A 16,664-nucleotide genomic window follows, 5' to 3' on the forward strand; every position below is an offset into this window, starting at 1 on the left:
AAGTAAGTAGTTACTCTTTAGTCTCTTTGCAGTTAGAAGTGAAAATAACAGATCATGATTTGATTTCTATGTAGTTTGAAAAGTTTAGGATTCAGATTTTAAATTAAGACGCGTAATTGAAAAAATAAAACAAAAAATATTAACATGGAATTCATGATATGTAATAATGTAAAGAATGTTGTTTAGGTCGTCAACAATATTTTATTAAAGTAATACTCCATTGAGTGAGCGAGTCAAAAAGAGAGAGAGCAAAAGGTCGACTTCATTTTTATTTTATTTTGTGAGAGAATCCCGCGGTACACGTATTAATAGTAGAATTTTAATTAATGATTCTAATTAATGTTGTAGTAATAACATGTTTATGTCGTAAATGAATTCATTAAACTTTAATAACATGTTTATTTAGGTTCCTAATTTTTACATTTAAAAATTTTGTACATTTAATTTTGTAAATATGATAACATGATAACTTATATTTATAGTGATAACCTAATAATTGGAGTATCATAACTGGAGTATCATTTTATAGGCGAAAGCATTTTTGGCAAATATGATTTTAATACTCAATAAAATGATATTCTTTCAGCTTGTTTAAAATGATATCTCCTCCGTCCCACAAAGTTTGTTCATTTTACCATTTTCGTATGTTCCACGAAGCTTGTCCCAATTGGAATCTTTCAAGACATTAAATATACCCCTCAATGTGGGACCCTTATTCCACTACACACCTCCATTTAATACAAACTCAAACAATTTCTTAAAATCCGTACCGAATTAAACTGAGATAAACTTTGTGAGATGGAGTGAGTATTTGTAATCAATAAAATGATTATGATCATAGTATGTATATATAAAAATGATATTTATATAAAATGATATTCAGTAAAAAAAAAGCCTATATTTTATCTATAAAATAATAAATTATTAGATTATCATCCTAAATAAGTACATAATGAGTTATCAATTTATCATTCTAAATTTCTAATGGACCCTATGTAACTAGCTAAAATAAATTAGCGCTACTTTTTTTTTTGACTGCATAAGCTGTTTCATTTGTCAAGTGTCTTCTTCATTACCTATAGCTGTGAGTCTTTATTAATTGTACAAAATATATTAAATTTGTAAATACGGATGCATTTACGTTAAAAATTACGGATTCATCTAAATAAAGTAATTATTTTGTACTTTCCTATCAACCCAGTTTTATGTACTATCTACTCCCACCGTGGTAAAAGTTGCAATAAGATTTGTTTGTGTTAATTCTTACGAATTATTAATATTGTATAGTATTAATAGAATATAAGTTTTACAGTAAAGTAAAATACAACAAATTAGAGTACGAGACTAGATCTAGTGATCTACACTACAAATCAGAAACAACATTTAATCATGTCTAAAATCCACAGATTTTATACTTTGCATCCTTTGTCTAATTGTCTTAATTTTTAGTAAAACATGATTTCTCGTCAATTGAAAAATAATAAAAACGGAGAATGAGGAGACAACAACAAGAAGAAAAAAAACACTTCCTCAATCCAACACCGACAAACAACGCCAGCTAGTCTATGTCAACCTTCTTTAGCTGTTCAAATTCATACGGACAAGTTCTAATTTCTAAATTCGATATTGATACAAGATGAATACAAGTGATCACTAGTAGTTCTAAATAAGATGAAAAAATTACTCACATGTTAGGATATAAAAATTAAAATATTACGCTAAAGAAAGTCATGAGATGCATCAATCTAGTCACTTGAACTAACCTTGTGGGATTGCATATACAACTACAGTGTTAGTTTATTCTTTTTGGTTCGGCTATACCATGACTTTCTTAACAATTACAACGATTTCCAAAAATATTTATAAATTAGTATCAAGCTATAAATATATTAATTTTATCCCAGCATTTCCGATTTGTAATTAAACCTCTAAATTTTAATGGGCACCAACTCTCCCGTTAGGTTCTTGCCCATGCCAACTGTAAGCAATAATAAGTGAAGATAAAATGTATTCCGCGGATAATAAGATATTTCTTCTCTATTCAATAAATTATATCCAATAAATTATAAATTAAATCATTATGAAATATATGGAGAATCATTATTTATCATCTTTAATAATAATAATAAATAAATAAAACTACTATCATAGTAGAATATCTGAGTTGAGAATAAGTTCAATGGGGATATAGAAAGTCAACAATAATATTTGTTGGCATTGACAAATATTCACAAACCCATATCACAAACTTCAGAATTCCTCAATCAGTAATAGAATTATAGAAAAAGCTCCAAAGTTAGGGCATGTATAATCAAAGTTTTATTTACTAATAGTACCAAAAAAGTTTTATTTACTAAAAAATCATATGGAAGATTGTGGGAAACAATTAAAACGAACATATTGCCCTGGCCGGGGCCCACCAAGAAAAAAAGACAAACATTTAATTACCAAATACCCTAGGATTTATTTACCAAAAACTCAATTGTGGAGTAACCTTCTTAAATGTGTATATATTTTATTTGATTTATTTTGGAGTCATGAATTTGGTCAAACTTAGCTTTTACAACGGCAAAGATCTTCATAGCTAATAGTACTATGACAAACAAATACTATAAAGCTGTTTAAAAAGATAAAAACACTTTATTGATTTACACTCTTTTTTCTCCAAAAATGATAACTTCAAGTTTTTTTTGATAATGTCTATATTTTTTTTTATTAGAGCATCCACGGTGCCGGCTAGCCGATTCGCGGCGCTGGCCGATCGGCTAGCCGAACCATTGCAATCGGCCAGCAGCGAATCGGCTAGAAAATCGGCGTGGGCTAGCCGGTCGAGGGGCGCTGGCCGATGCGCTGGCCGCCATTGTGGTGTGCCGATCGGCCAACGCCTATTTTCTTCTTTTTTCTTTTTGAAAACCTATATATACGCGATTTTAGCTTCATTTTCATTTGCACCACTTGTTTTAACGAGTTTTCTCTCTCTCTAACTTTCTGCACAAGAGCATCATCGAGGGATGAGTCACGCGGGTGGTAGTGGTGGTAGTGGTGGGGATGATGAGGAGTACGAACGGCAGGATGAACGAGGCTATGGAGGCCTACATGAACCGCGAGATGGAGTGGTACATGCGAAGGGTGGAACAGCAGGCGGTCCCTCGCCCTCCACCGGTTGTCCACCGCCATCAACGGCTATATGATGACTACTTCGCTCCGGACCCGCGGTTTCCAGCAACCATGTTCAGGCGGCGTTTTAGAATGCGCAGGGAGTTGTTTATGCGTATCGTTGACGCTTTGGAGCGTCGATATCTTTATTTCCGCTTCAGGCACGATGCGGCTGGCAGACCCGGCCACACCCCTATCCAAAAGTGCACGGCACCAATCAGAGAGGTTGGCCTACGGAGGCGCGGCAGGCATGTGGGATGAGTACCTCCACATCGGTGAGACGACTTCTCCTCGCAATGTCTCAAGTATTTCTGTCCGAGCGTGATAAATATTTTCGGTGAGCAGTACCTTCTTCAAGCCCTACTCCACAAGATTGTCAGAATTTGATGCAGATGCACGGGGAGCAACATGGGTTCCCCGGGATGTTAGGAAGCATAGATTGTATGCATTGGGAGTGGAAGAACTGTCCGACCGCCTGGAAGGGGGCCTACACGACCGGCTACAAGGGAAAGAATCCCACGATGATCCTCGAGGCCGTAGCCGATTACCGGCTGTGGATCCGGCATGCGTATTTTGGGGTAGCCGGGTCGAACAACGACCTCAACGTCCTCAACTCGTCGCCCCTCTTCAACGAGAAGTGTCGGGGCATCGGTCCAGCCATCTCATTTGTGGCCAACGGCAACCGGCATGATATGAGCTACTACTTGGCGGATGGGATATACCCTAGGTGGCTTTGTCTTTGTGAAGACGATCAGGCACGCAAGTGATGAAAGGAAGGCCTACTTTGCGGAACGACAGGAGTCGGCGCCGCAAGGATGTGGAGCGCGCATTTGGTGTGCTCCGGTCTCGATGGGCGGCAATTAAGGGGCCAACGCGTTTGTGGGATGTCAAATGCGTTTCCCAAATAATGTACGCCTGCATTATCATGCACAACATGATCGTCGAAGACAAAGGCATACAACTGACTAGTTGGGCCAATGACGATGAAGCCGGCCCAAGCCACGGAACGGCCACCCCTAGCGTACGGTGTGGGGTACCTCTCGATGAAGTCGGCCGCCTCAAGGAATTTGCCGACATGCGCCAAGTGGATGCTCATATTCAACTCCAAAAGGATATAATTGAAGAGTTGTGGGCACGGAAGACATGCACGACGATAGTTTTTTTCCTTTATTATGTAATCTATTTTTTTAAATGAATGTAATTTTTTTTAATGCAATTAATGAATTTTCCCGTATATGTCTCGTACATTTAATTCCGCAATTTAATCGTAAATTTAATTCCGTAAATATAATTATTTTTGAATTATTTTTATTACAGCTAGCTTATGGCTGGCCTATTACCATTGTGGATGCTCTTACTACGTTCCAAATTTAAGAACTACGACAATAGTATTTTAAAGATATCTTAATATGTGCTGGACATACTAACACTTTTATACTACTCCATTTCTCAACATAATCGAACATTAAGGTACACTTTTATACTACTCCATTTCTCAACATAATCGAACATTAAGGTGGTATGCAGCTGATATTAGTAGTATCTTTTTTTTTAAATATCTTTCTTTTTAATAGCAACCATCTAAACAGATCACGTAATATTAATTTTTAAAGAATATAAAAAAACTATTGCCTAACACCGAGATCTATCAATAATTCAAGACATAAAATATTTAATTCTGCGCAATTAATAATTTCCCCTTCAAATATTTCAGCTTTATTTTCTGCATATTAATTGTATCTTTATCAGACAAATTCGTGGACTTTGCTGGCCTATTTTGGATACATATGATATGATTCCATTTAAGTTAATTTTACACATATGCGTCTAAAACTTTTACGTGCAAATGTGAAATAAATTAGCGTTGCTATTTGTGTATATCATGATTTAATTGAATTAATGTCGGTATGTATACCGTATACCGTAAATAATGGCATACAATAGTATTTCAAAATTTTGGTATGACATGATATGTTGTAGTATATCTCTATTTAAAAATTCATACGGTTATCATACGTGAAGCATTTGATAAGATTGCAGTAATTATTTTAATTAATTAGCATGGCAACTTAAAAACAACTTAAAATTTAGGCAAAATCTAATGTGCATCGTGTCAGTTTAGATATCACTATTTTTTATTGGATCAATTCCACTTTTTTTTCAATTGATTGAATGATGTCCCTTCCTACTAGCGCTGTGGCTTGGAATTTCTTTTTCTTTCTTTCTAGATGATAAATTGTGAATAATTTATTATTAAATGGGACACAAATTTTTTGGCCTATTAACTATGGATTTATTATGTTAACCTTTTACCATAAGAAACTAAAAAATCCAAAATAAAAGTCAAAGTTGCCCTCTTATTCTTTCCTTGTTGTCATCCACTATACTCTATTTTTTTCATTTATACAACTTTTTGAAATTAAATAGACTAAACAAATTGTTTTATTTCAGTTGAATGTAGTAGACATGAGTTTTTAAGGTCAATCACGGCTGTAAATGAAATTGACATGTTATGGACAGTTTGGAAATCCAAATAAAATCCAGATACAGTTTGAATTTATTCATCATTTTATCGAAATATAACAATTCAATTCAGATACACAAATGGTTAAATAAATACCAAATTAGGAGATGCGATAATAGTGTAGTATAACACACCATATGGGTATTTAATATTTATGTACTTTTTGGCTAATTAACAATATCCCTAAAGTCTAAATTAGTACTAGTAGCTAGATTTAATTTATTTCCGTAGAGTATATTTTTTCAATTCGATTTCATTTTATCATCCAATTTCACACTCTGAATGATCATTATCATGTGGCTCACTATGAATCTTTCTTCAACAGAACAATACTCTTTCCCAATTAGTTAGCTTTAATTTCTAGTACAAAAACAAAATTCAAAAGAAAAGAAAAATATTGTCTTGTTTAATTAAAACTTAGGTGGGATATCTGATGACACAAGTTAGTGATTAAACATTAATTAATGACTTTGTAAGCTAATCACTTGGCATGTTGCTTTCATGGTGTCATAATGGCACCTGTCGCTGTCGCCCAAACTTAATCACAGATCTTAAACCTTTGACATATGGGAGTGGGTTAATAGTCAATTATCAATTAAAGGGTTTAATCACATCTAGATTATTTTTTTAGCTCTTTTTTTATTTGAGGTAATTTCTTGATTTTTATAATGTTTTTTTTTTGTGTGCTTGGAGTGGGGACCACAGGGCCTCTAGTCATTTTCATAGAAAATATCTGAAGGTTTGTTACTGGTTGAAGATTAGGCAACCTTCGGAGTTGGTGGGCCCGCTGGAATTTCAAGGTTCTTGAAATTTTAGTAACATTACTATGATTTTTTTATAAATATAATATTTTATTGTGAATGTTGTAATTGCATAAATTCGAATAGATAAAGTGTTATTTCGGATGACTTATCTTTTCATGGATATTCCAGTATTTACATGTTTGAAAATAATTTAGAGGAATAATGTTCAATTTTGTGCCTTTTCTTCTTTTTTCCCTTTTCTAGTATTATTAGACTTTACCCCCTTTAAAAAAGTAGATATCAAGGCGGCTTGTTTTTATCTATCACAATTTGGTTATTTAATAATATCTTTTTGATAGTACCAATAATGTAGATTTTGCCTGGAAATGTTCGTAGAGTACATAAAATTATAGTACCTCTTAATTATTACTAGTAATATTCAATCTAGGAGACAGAAATAAAAATCTTGCTGATGAATAATAATTGGGTCCTTTTAGATTTAAAAGGGTCTGCCATTTCATTATTTCTTTGAAATCATTTAGATTTTTGAAGGGGGAAATAATTATTGCTTCGAGTACTTTAATATTATTGCAATTCAAATCGACATGGGGATGGAAAAGTAAAAAAGAAATGCTGGAAAAGTGTGGATAGCCTTTTTTCCAAAATATTTAGGAGTACTAACTTTTCAACATTTCATTGATATATGTTTTAGATGCGTAGAAAATAAATTCTTGCAATTTATTTCCAGAAGGTACTTTTGTTTTTAGTTTCCCCACAAGTTGAATATTTCATAGAAATAGTAATATCATATAAATACTTGACCAAAATAAAATTAAATCTAGCCATTATCATTTATTAATATGGGCAGAGGCTTATATTAGGTCCAACCGTCCAAGGGGACCATTTGTCCCCCAAATCTTAACTCATAGTGATTAAACTTTAAAGTTTTCTGTCTCTTCTTTGTACTAATTTTTCTTTTATATTTAGGAATAGATTGGAACTATAATTATTGAGTATTTTCCTTGTTGAATTTGTCCAGTTTTGAATTTTTTTAGGGATTATTCCATTTCTATGAACCAACACTGAGAGCTTCGCCTTTTTCGCATCACTCGAGCTGATGTTAAAAACAATTTTTAAGATAATAGAATCAAGTTAATATAAAAAAAATTAAAATATAGCCTAAACCATAGTAGTACTCACGAAAATATGATTTGTTTTTTTATTGACCCAAGTATATGAGAAAGGAACAGATCAACATCCATTATTGTGTAACTGTAATTTGTTAAATTAGTGATGTTAACAACAATTCATGAGGTACTAGGGTCAAAACAAACAATAAAATAAAAAAAATGCTAATGTAGACTAAAAATAAACAAATAATAACGCTAATGCAGACTAAAGATGATACTCCTAAGAAGCTCAAAGAAGATGATTAACGATTTAACTCTCTTAGGGCCATTCAATTAAAAATATTTCTTACTGTATCTGAGAAGCTACAAATTATATAGCCTACCTTTTCCTCATCATTCAAGAAAGGCATTCTTTGAAGTTATAATAAGCAGGATTGGCTTGATCGAGTCAAAATACGAATGCTGAAGTATACTACACCGTATATACAGGAGGAGCAAAAAAGCCCTAGATTAACTCACACTGCATTGCAAACCGTATTTGGCAGGGAGTCTAACAATCAAGATACAGAGCATATTATGCTGACTCTCAAACAGTATCAATACAGAATACTTAATGTAGTTCGATTGTGAAGGCGAAAAAGGAATAGTGGCTACCGCAAATGTAATTCCATGGTTTTCCTGTTAGTCAGCCTATGGGTTGCCCGTCTCACTAGAGTCTACAATAGACGACGAAGATGGTGATGATACTGCCTTCCCTTTAATATCTGATGCTCCTGCGCCCGTTTTCTTCTCACTGCCTGATGCTTGTAGATGCTGGAGCTGCCATTGTAGATACTGAAAGCATGTACAGAAATTTCACATCATAAAGGTGCAGTTAATTTATATTAACTGGGTCCAGAAAAGAGCAGTGTAGTGATCGACATATAAATTTTAGAGCATGTGATATCTAGTCACATTTGCACTCTGATAGCTGCTTTCAAGTTTTGAGATTTCTATAGGGACAGCCATATTTGCAGTGGTAACTATAGATGGTTTAATCATGAAACAAGATCATTGCAAGAAGCAGTGTTTATATAGTATTATCACATCCTTGACCTTGGAAATCATTGAAGCAATAACTTAATCATGAAAAATGGTGGCTTGAAGTAATTTATCTCAATTATGTTATTGTTCAAGCCCTCCACAAAGAAAGGAAACATTGTATTTGACAGGTAAATAATGTTATATATACCTCAATCTGGCGCTCAATTAATTTTACTTGTATATCCTGTTGAGAGGCTGATGCACTATCATTAGCTGTCATATTGGGGCCGGAAGGTCCAAATGGTTGAGGAGGTACAGTATGTCCAGGCGACCTGCAATAGTGGAGATAATAAATGTAACTATTTGCCATTTTTATTTTTCCTGTTAGAGAACACTTGCAGCCTTGCAGGCAAGACTACCCACGCAATCAATATGATTCCTCCTCATAAGTGGTACAAGTGACATTCCAAAAGCAATGTGTCGCTCAAACTATAACGCAATGTATGGTCTATGACCTTATAATAGCCCAAAACACGAAATCAATGATATTCTACAAGTCCAACATTCAGAAAAAAACATGAATTTCCATGCCTCACAGTTTTGACTACGAAGCAACAGTGTGAATAAGAAGCTAATAAGAACTACGGAAGAAATCTAATAATTGGTGAACAGAGAAACAATGCATACCATGCTAGAGTACTTGGAGAAGGATACACAAAAGACTTCTGATACATAGATGCAGCAGAAGCAGCAGCTTGGAGTCTAGCCTGATGCTGACTGATATTACCATTCGCCTCACCAGAACTGACAGAGCCTTGAGATGATGTACCAGTAGCGCTAGTTCCTGTACCCACGGGAAAGTTAGTAAGTTGTTTGTAAAGGTTCATTGCATTCCTTCATATGAAGCATAACCAAAAGATGGCATCATATTTTTCTATTATAGAATCATCACCAGTAAGCTTGTTGATCCTAAATTGAAACACTGAGAAATGCAGAAAAGTCTAACCAAATGCTCAGTTCTTAACAAAAATGAAGCTCTATTGCTCTAACAAGGGATAATAGGAAAAAACATTATACCTTGTTGTTGACCACCAGACCTCGTTCCAGTAGTACTCATCCCATGTTCAGGTGGTACAACAGGTGCTCTGCATGTAGGGCATGTATTTTGTCTTTCTAACCATGACCTGAGGCAGTGGACATGAAAGAGATGCCCACATAGAAGTTTCTTTGCAGTAGTCATCTCCTCTCGGCAAATAATGCAGGTTGCATCACTCCTGAAAATCAAAAGATATGAAGTAGAGTAAGAAGTAGAAATCCAGCTAGTTCCACCGAGCAGTAAATAACTCACGAGTTGATCTCTTCAGATGTTGCATCAGGGAAACGATCATTCATATTTGAAGTAATCTTCCGATAGCGTAGATAGTCAGCAATACGGATTTTGAAGTTACGGAAAGTCTCATACAGTTCCCGTATCAAGTGAAGAGGCACACCATAGTTCCTGAAGAAAGAAAATAGCAAATTTGATATCACTGAACATCTTTTGAATAAGATTGCATTAAGAAAATATCAGGTTCATGATATGAAGCATCCATGTTACTTTTACTGATTAGCCAACCATAACACTAAGCTAAAAAGTTTTAAATCAATAGAAAATTAAAGCTTAAAATTTTCTTACACAAAAATGACGAGGAAGAAACACATGTACATAGTCAAGTGAAGCAAGTCTCGAGCAAGCTCCAAGTAAAAGGTGTAAACAGCCTTCTTCTCCCATTGTCCATCCATAAGCATGTCACTGACATAGAATATATATTTCAAAAATGTTGATACAGTTGTTGTGGCCAGTATCATGTACCTGAGAAAGGAAATGTGCACCATAACAATACAGATTAGAAATAGTATTCGAGCCATAAATCAAACAGAATAACCCACTATCAGTCGACAAAAAAACTTACTCGAATGCAAAGAATAGTGAAACTGAAGCCTGTTTGGTTTCCAAGAGATACTTGATTGAATTGTAGAGAAAGCTACAATCAAGAAGGAGAAGGAATCCCATGAAAGATACAATTCGGATATGAGCTAGCTTAGGAACAGATGGAGTCGTTTCAATGTATTCAACTCTCTTCTGGGCCAACCAATGCAAAGCTTTGATCAAAAGTAATGCAGTAACCATCACTATAAATGAAACCGAAAAATCTTGTCTGAAAATAGTTATGGCAAACAGTATTTCCATGACTTCCCGCCATGACTGCTCATTCAGCCTTTCCACTTCCGCTTCTCGTAACTTGCCAAGGAAGATCTTCTTTGTTAATTGCCACAAAATGCACATAACTACCAGGCCCATATTTAAAAGCAGCACCAAACTGATCTTTGAAGTAGAAAGGTAAACCATTGCCGGATAAAACTGGCCTCTGCTACTAAATGCATGATAGATAACAGCCAGTGTAGCTATTAAACTAATCCCTCCATAAGTTTGCAGCCTCATCATTTCGCTCTGTTCCCTGCCAATCATATTCACACAATCAGGCAAACTTATTCCTTTACAAGTGGAGTATCAAAATCTGAAATCTCAATTTCGACAATTGCGTAAACTTCAACTAACATATGGGATGTATAAATCTTTATTATACATATGGGATGTATGAATCTTTATAATACCTCATATATTATCGAATTTCTCCTAAAAAAATTCTTATACTCCACATATAGGATAAACGTCACCACGTACACAATACATAGACAATAAGGAATTGCCGATAGCATCACACCACGCATTCACAACCAACTACATTCAACAAATTAGGCAAAACCATGTGTAAAGTACAAACAGAAGGAGTACTAATTATGAAAATAAATAGATAAATAAACCAGCACAACACTGAAGACAAGTATTTCAGCCATCACCTCGTCAATTCCGTAAATTCGTTAAATTAATCCATTGTTTCCCCACCATTCAGCTTATTTCAGCCTTAATCACTAACACCCGCGCTCAAGTACAACAAACAGTGGAAAAAAAAGTCAGATGTTTGGAAAATTTTCCAAAAACAGCCCCATCAGACACTCAAACATCAATTTGAGGGTTTCCGGTGGAAGAAGAAGTTAAATTAGAATTAGGGCAAAAGTGTATCGATGGATCTTGTGCAGAAGTAGCTATTGATATGCGGAAGCAGCTAAAAGAATGAAATAGAAAATACAAAAGAAGAAGAGAAGTTGAAATCGGAGGTGGAGACGTACAGGATCGCCGCCGATATCGGGATCGTAGTTCGGGCAAAGCCTTTCAAGTCAGAACTCTGATATGACGTGTTTGTGTTTACATTACATAACAGTATTTAGTATTTACAGATTACTATATGAGATAAATTATTAGTCGTCTATTTCTGTAACTAAAAAAACACACTTGAAAAATTGTGTAAAACACGGGATTTTTTTTATACTTTTCTTATACAGTAGTACTGTACAGCATAATCTTTTATTTCTACCAATATAAAATCAATATAATAAGTTTGAGTACTATGTACTTATATTCGAGCAATTTTAAGTGTGTCAAGTATCGCTGAATAATTTCGGAGCTTCTTAATATTTGTATCAATATAAGTAAATTTAATAAGAATTAAAATGGAGTAATTAATGTAGGGTAATGGTTGAAATTGATGCATAATAATATTTCTAGTGTCCACTCTTGGATTTAAATTTACTCATCGAACGCCACTCTCTCTTTCATCTCAAATTGAAACCAATTTCTGAATTCTGACTCCAATCTCTCTTCTCACGCCTTCCTCCTACAATTCCTCTCTTCTCTCAAACTCTTGTCACTTCCTCTCCTCTCTACTCTCTCTCTCTCTCAACAATTCACCCCAAAAGGGAAATTCTAAATCCCGTCTTCCTTAAACGCTCTCTCTCTCTCGCTCTCTGCTGCACCAGCAGCTGCCGCCCACTCCACGCCGTCCAGCCGCCGGCGGAAAATCCGTCCCTCTCCTTTCTGTTACAGCCTACAGGTAATTCCCCTTCCCCTTTTCCCCAATCAATTAACTTTTATTCCAATCAAGAGAAAATCATAGGAATCAATATGGGGAAAAGATATTGAATTGAGAGGGTATACCTTTGATTGGAAGGAAAAAATTGTGATGTGTAGGAAGAATTTCGTCTCCGGCGTGGATATTGCAACTCTTAATTGTTCGTTTCGAGTCCATCCCTTGACTGAAAATTTAAGTGAGCCCTAATTTCCAGATTGCTTAGCTCATACACTTCATACTAGTTCATAGCCGTGGTGGTTTCACCCAAATCTTTGAAATCTAGTACTAGTTCGCAACATTTCATAATTTTATTACATAACTTTGAAAGCAAAAGCGTTCACTAGCAGTAGAAGGTAGGGTTTGGAGCAAAACGCTACTGGAAATTGCGTTTTACAGTTCAATTGGAATTGTGCTCATGTGTGTGAGGGTGTGCGCTCTGTTCTCCCCTCGAACAATTAGCCTTAGAGATACATTGATTGAATGCTGAATGTAGCGCGTGTGGTTTGGTGCAGGGGCTGCCATGGACACTGAGCTATCAGAGGAAATCAAAACGCTTGAGGAATTTGTTGAAGGGCGCTTGAAACCTAATCTTGTGCGTGCTATTACTGAACGGTATTTCTCATTTCCATCTTCCTCATTTCGTTAATGCAACTAATTCTGTTATTACTTTCTCAACTTTTTTGCGTACTTGTCTGGTAAAATCAGTTCAAGATCAAGAAAATTTTCCTTTCATTTATGTTATGTGTCATACGAAACATCTTTTATTGCATAAGAAATATTAGTCCAAAAGAAGTCTCGAAATGATTGATATCTTCTGCTACTTTGCAGGGACAAGGTCTTTGAGCGGCAGAAGACTTTGTATCCTTTGTGATTATTTAAGATATTACTCTTTTATTGGTCATTTACATCTATGATTTCTGGCTACAAGAGTATTTTTAGGTTAATTAGGGTGTTTAATAAAACGATTTTAGTCTTTTAAATGGTTTAGCTAGTTTATTTATAAATTTGCTTTTCTTAGCCTGGTTGCCGTAGCTCTGACCTTAGAAAAAACATTGAGAATCTGGAGAAGAATACGGTGACCAGTATGAGGACACTCGTCAACATTGGTGCCGAAATCTACACGGAAGCTGAAGCGTAAGCTCACCATCTTGTTAGTGATTTGAGCTGTGACCGCTGCTATTAAGTTTTCCCTAATTGTGGCCACATAAATGTTTGTATTAGAGCTGAGGGGCTTGATGTTGGAACTTTTAAAATTTATTTGAATAGCTTTTAGATAGTCTCTGACTCCTCTAACATGTAAATAAAACTGAATTACACAGATAAACGTAGAAGTAAAGCGAAAGGGAGATGACAGAAAGTACTTACTACTACTACTATGTACCTGAAAATTGATGGATGTTATGCTTTTGAATTTGCAGATGCCATCAACTTGAATGGTTTTTTATTGTAGCTGGGGTTTAGATTAATAGTTTCTTATTATCTGCATATTTGCAGGCCAGATACTCGGCATATATTTGTTGAGGTAGGACATGGATTTTATGTGGAGTTTACATGGGCTGAAGCTCTGAAGTATATAGCTGAAAGGGAAAAATTACTATCCAGGTATGTCATTGTCTCAACTAAAATGGAATCAACCTAATGTGTGTATGATTTGTGAGCCACTTATAAAATAGGTTACTTGCATGTTGAATTTTTGTCAACAAATGTCAGTGACTTTCTTCGGGTCTAGATCTAGAGACTTCAATAAAGGAAAAGGATCCTAAACTTGCATATAACATCTAACATTTGTTTGAAAAGGAAAAGGTCCTGAACTTGCTTAAGTTCTCTGCTTGCTTCTACCACTGAAGTCGACTGCCTCGTTTTCTCTTTACGTGTGTATGTTTTGTTATTAGTCGAACAGATAAAAGAAGAAAAATGAGATGTATGTAAATTGGATGGAATGCGATAAGGATCCTGGATTCATGATGTTGGTCATGTTTTGAGCTTCACTCATTGAATTTTTTCATGAACCTGTTGAATGTTAATGAGCAAGGAAGCTAATTTTCACTTGCTTTTGTAGGCAAATAGAGGAGTACACTGGCAAAATTGGAGCTATAAAAGTTCAAATCAAAGTGGTAACTATGCCGCCTCTTTCTCAATATTTCCAACTGTTACATTTGTTCATACGCAAAACATCTAAAACTAAAACTTGTTTGAAGAAATTAAGGAGAGATGACCTTGTCTGGTCGATATTAATCGTAACCTAAATATGTTGATGGTTTTGATAACTTTATTAATCGTTCCATGCAGGCATTGGAAGCTATAAGGAAATTACTCAACATACCAGACGCTGAGCTATAATCTATACGCGCTATTCAACATCAAATTGTTCAGAGTTACTAAGATATTTTGGCATAAAAAAAAGTGAAACATGATTTTGATTGTGAGAGAAATTTAGATAGGAAAAGACTAGTCTTTGAAGGAGAAATGGAGAATGTATTCTATAAAAACCTGCCATATGCCTTTCCTTTTTCTTTTGTTTTTATCATCATGTTAATTTCCTGCTGACGTGCTCAACCGTGCCAGTGAATTTTAATGATGAATTGATGATAGTGTGATATTAAAAAGACTAAAGTCCCTTTTTGGTTTTTTTTTTTCTCTTAACATATGGCTATTCTTTTAATTTGGTCAATAATATTATCTTTTGAATTATTTGGTCCTTAATAAATAAAAATTGGTCATATTTGGTCTGAAATTGACGAAGCTGTTAAAATTAACGGTCAACGAATTTTAAATCAATTTTGACTGAATTAAGAGTTTTAATTATGTTTAATTAATGTCTAATAACTAATTAATCAAAATTTGAAAATTTACAAAATTTTAAGTAAATAATAATAATAACTATTACAAAATTAAATTAAACATAAAATATATAACAAAAGAAAATGAAATAGCGAAATCTCTCAATCGCGAACAAACACCACAACAAAGAAACAAAATCCATACATCACAACACTACGTAATTTCTCTATTGTCCTATTATTCTCCTCGATTGATGACAAAATCAAACTAAAACTCTCACATTCGGTGCATTGAAGAAGTCACGGCGTCGTCTTCGTCGATTGTCTCACACCACTTGAAAAATTGGCAAACTTTTCTCTCACAAATAAAGTATAGCTTCCCCCTTGTTGGTTTTCCATAGGTGTTGACGATTCGGAGTGAAGCCCGATTCTTGCAATGGCAAAATTCGTACCGGAATCGGAGGTCACGTCCACCGCCACTCCCACCGGTCTCTCTGCTGTAGTTCGAACGGTCCATGGTTGACAAGTTTGGATTACTTGATGTTCTTCCAAACAATGAAGAAGATGAAAAAAGAATACTAAGAATGTAAACTTGTCCTAGGGTTTTTAAATGATACAAGCAATTCCTTTTAATAAAAATAATTTCAAAAAAAATAGAATTTATTTGAAAAAGAAAAAAATTTCTAATTTTTAAAACTCTTAATCCGGTCAAAATTGATTTAAAATTCGTTGACCGTTAATTTTTAACAGCTCCATTCATTTCGGACCAAATGTGACGGACTTGTGTTTGTTAAGGGCTAAATAATTTAAAAAATAATGTTATGTACCAAAATAAAAAAATCGCCAATATGTTAAGGACTAAAAATCACCTTTACTCAATTAAAAATACAGATGCTACTATAATTTATTTTTCGTGTCCAATTTGTTATAATATCTATAGATTTGAATTTGACTAAAGAGCACTGGAAAATATTAGGTAGAATAACAAGAACATCGTGCAAAAAAAATATTAGTAGTAACTGCTTAATGAAATCGTTTAATCAAATTTTTTTAAAATTAAATAAATTACACCTGAACATTAAGATAATGGTGCCGTTCAATTTTTAGAAAATTAAATAAGCTGACTGACTTAATTGGCAAATATCATAGTCGATGTGTGCTCAGTCTAAATTACGACATTGAGATATTCTAATGCCGGAGAATGTAAATGAACATTTTTGTACACATAAATAAGATTGTGGGGTTATAATTATCAATCTCAAAATGTGGGAAATTTTATCAAATATTTAAAAATGGAA

The 16,664-nt window shown here is 34.5% G+C and overlaps 2 protein-coding genes across 5 annotated transcripts; one reads left to right on the plus strand and one right to left on the minus strand.

Annotated features, from left to right (window-relative positions):
• Positions 1 to 7,987: 7,987 nt before the first annotated feature.
• LOC125207913 (ERAD-associated E3 ubiquitin-protein ligase HRD1B-like) lies at positions 7,988 to 11,955 on the minus strand. Of its 3 annotated transcripts, none has more exons than XM_048107427.1 (8): positions 11,808 to 11,955; positions 10,529 to 11,074; positions 10,252 to 10,428; positions 9,925 to 10,074; positions 9,654 to 9,850; positions 9,264 to 9,420; positions 8,785 to 8,908; positions 7,988 to 8,387 (listed from the first exon to the last, which is right to left on the minus strand). In XM_048107427.1, exons 2-8 carry the CDS (start codon positions 11,059 to 11,061, stop codon positions 8,244 to 8,246), a joined length of 1,482 nt encoding a protein of 493 aa, XP_047963384.1. In that variant the 5' UTR covers positions 11,062 to 11,074; positions 11,808 to 11,955; the 3' UTR covers positions 7,988 to 8,243. The 3 variants fall into 3 exon arrangements, with proteins under 3 accessions (XP_047963384.1, XP_047963385.1, XP_047963383.1); XM_048107428.1 differs by lacking the exon at positions 11,808 to 11,955 and adding an exon at positions 11,478 to 11,759; XM_048107426.1 differs by lacking the exon at positions 11,808 to 11,955 and having other exon boundaries at positions 10,529 to 11,085.
• Positions 11,956 to 12,277: 322 nt separating this feature from the next.
• On the plus strand, positions 12,278 to 15,133 carry LOC125204266 (protein UXT homolog). 2 transcript variants are annotated; one of them, XM_048102867.1, is made up of 7 exons: positions 12,278 to 12,568; positions 13,099 to 13,198; positions 13,415 to 13,444; positions 13,619 to 13,720; positions 14,081 to 14,188; positions 14,646 to 14,700; positions 14,876 to 15,133. In XM_048102867.1, exons 2-7 carry the CDS (start codon positions 13,107 to 13,109, stop codon positions 14,924 to 14,926), a joined length of 438 nt encoding a protein of 145 aa, XP_047958824.1. In that variant the 5' UTR covers positions 12,278 to 12,568; positions 13,099 to 13,106; the 3' UTR covers positions 14,927 to 15,133. The 2 variants fall into 2 exon arrangements, with proteins under 2 accessions (XP_047958824.1, XP_047958823.1); XM_048102866.1 differs by lacking the exon at positions 12,278 to 12,568 and adding an exon at positions 12,683 to 12,782.
• The last annotated feature ends 1,531 nt before the right edge of the window (positions 15,134 to 16,664 follow it).

Source organism: Salvia hispanica, chromosome 2, assembly GCF_023119035.1.
Source record: "Salvia hispanica cultivar TCC Black 2014 chromosome 2, UniMelb_Shisp_WGS_1.0, whole genome shotgun sequence".
Classification (NCBI taxonomy): Eukaryota; Viridiplantae; Streptophyta; class Magnoliopsida; order Lamiales; family Lamiaceae; genus Salvia; species Salvia hispanica.

Bases quoted from the DNA above. Each gene is read 5' to 3' on its own strand.
- LOC125207913 (XM_048107426.1), bottom strand. From the start codon at position 11,085: ATGATTGGCAGGGAACAGAGCGAAATGATGAGGCTGCAAACTTATGGA. The intron at 10,075-10,251 runs GTAAGAAAATTT...TTCTTTCTTCAG, and splicing joins TTCTTCCTCGTCATTTTTGT to GAACTATGGTGTGCCTCTTC. The intron at 8,909-9,263 runs GTATGCATTGTT...CCACTATTGCAG, and splicing joins TCTCCAAGTACTCTAGCATG to GTCGCCTGGACATACTGTAC.
- LOC125204266 (XM_048102866.1), top strand. From the start codon at position 12,698: ATGTGTAGGAAGAATTTCGTCTCCGGCGTGGATATTGCAACTCTTAAT. The intron at 12,783-13,098 runs GTGAGCCCTAAT...GGTTTGGTGCAG, and splicing joins TCCCTTGACTGAAAATTTAA to GGGCTGCCATGGACACTGAG. The intron at 13,199-13,414 runs GTATTTCTCATT...GCTACTTTGCAG, and splicing joins GTGCGTGCTATTACTGAACG to GGACAAGGTCTTTGAGCGGC.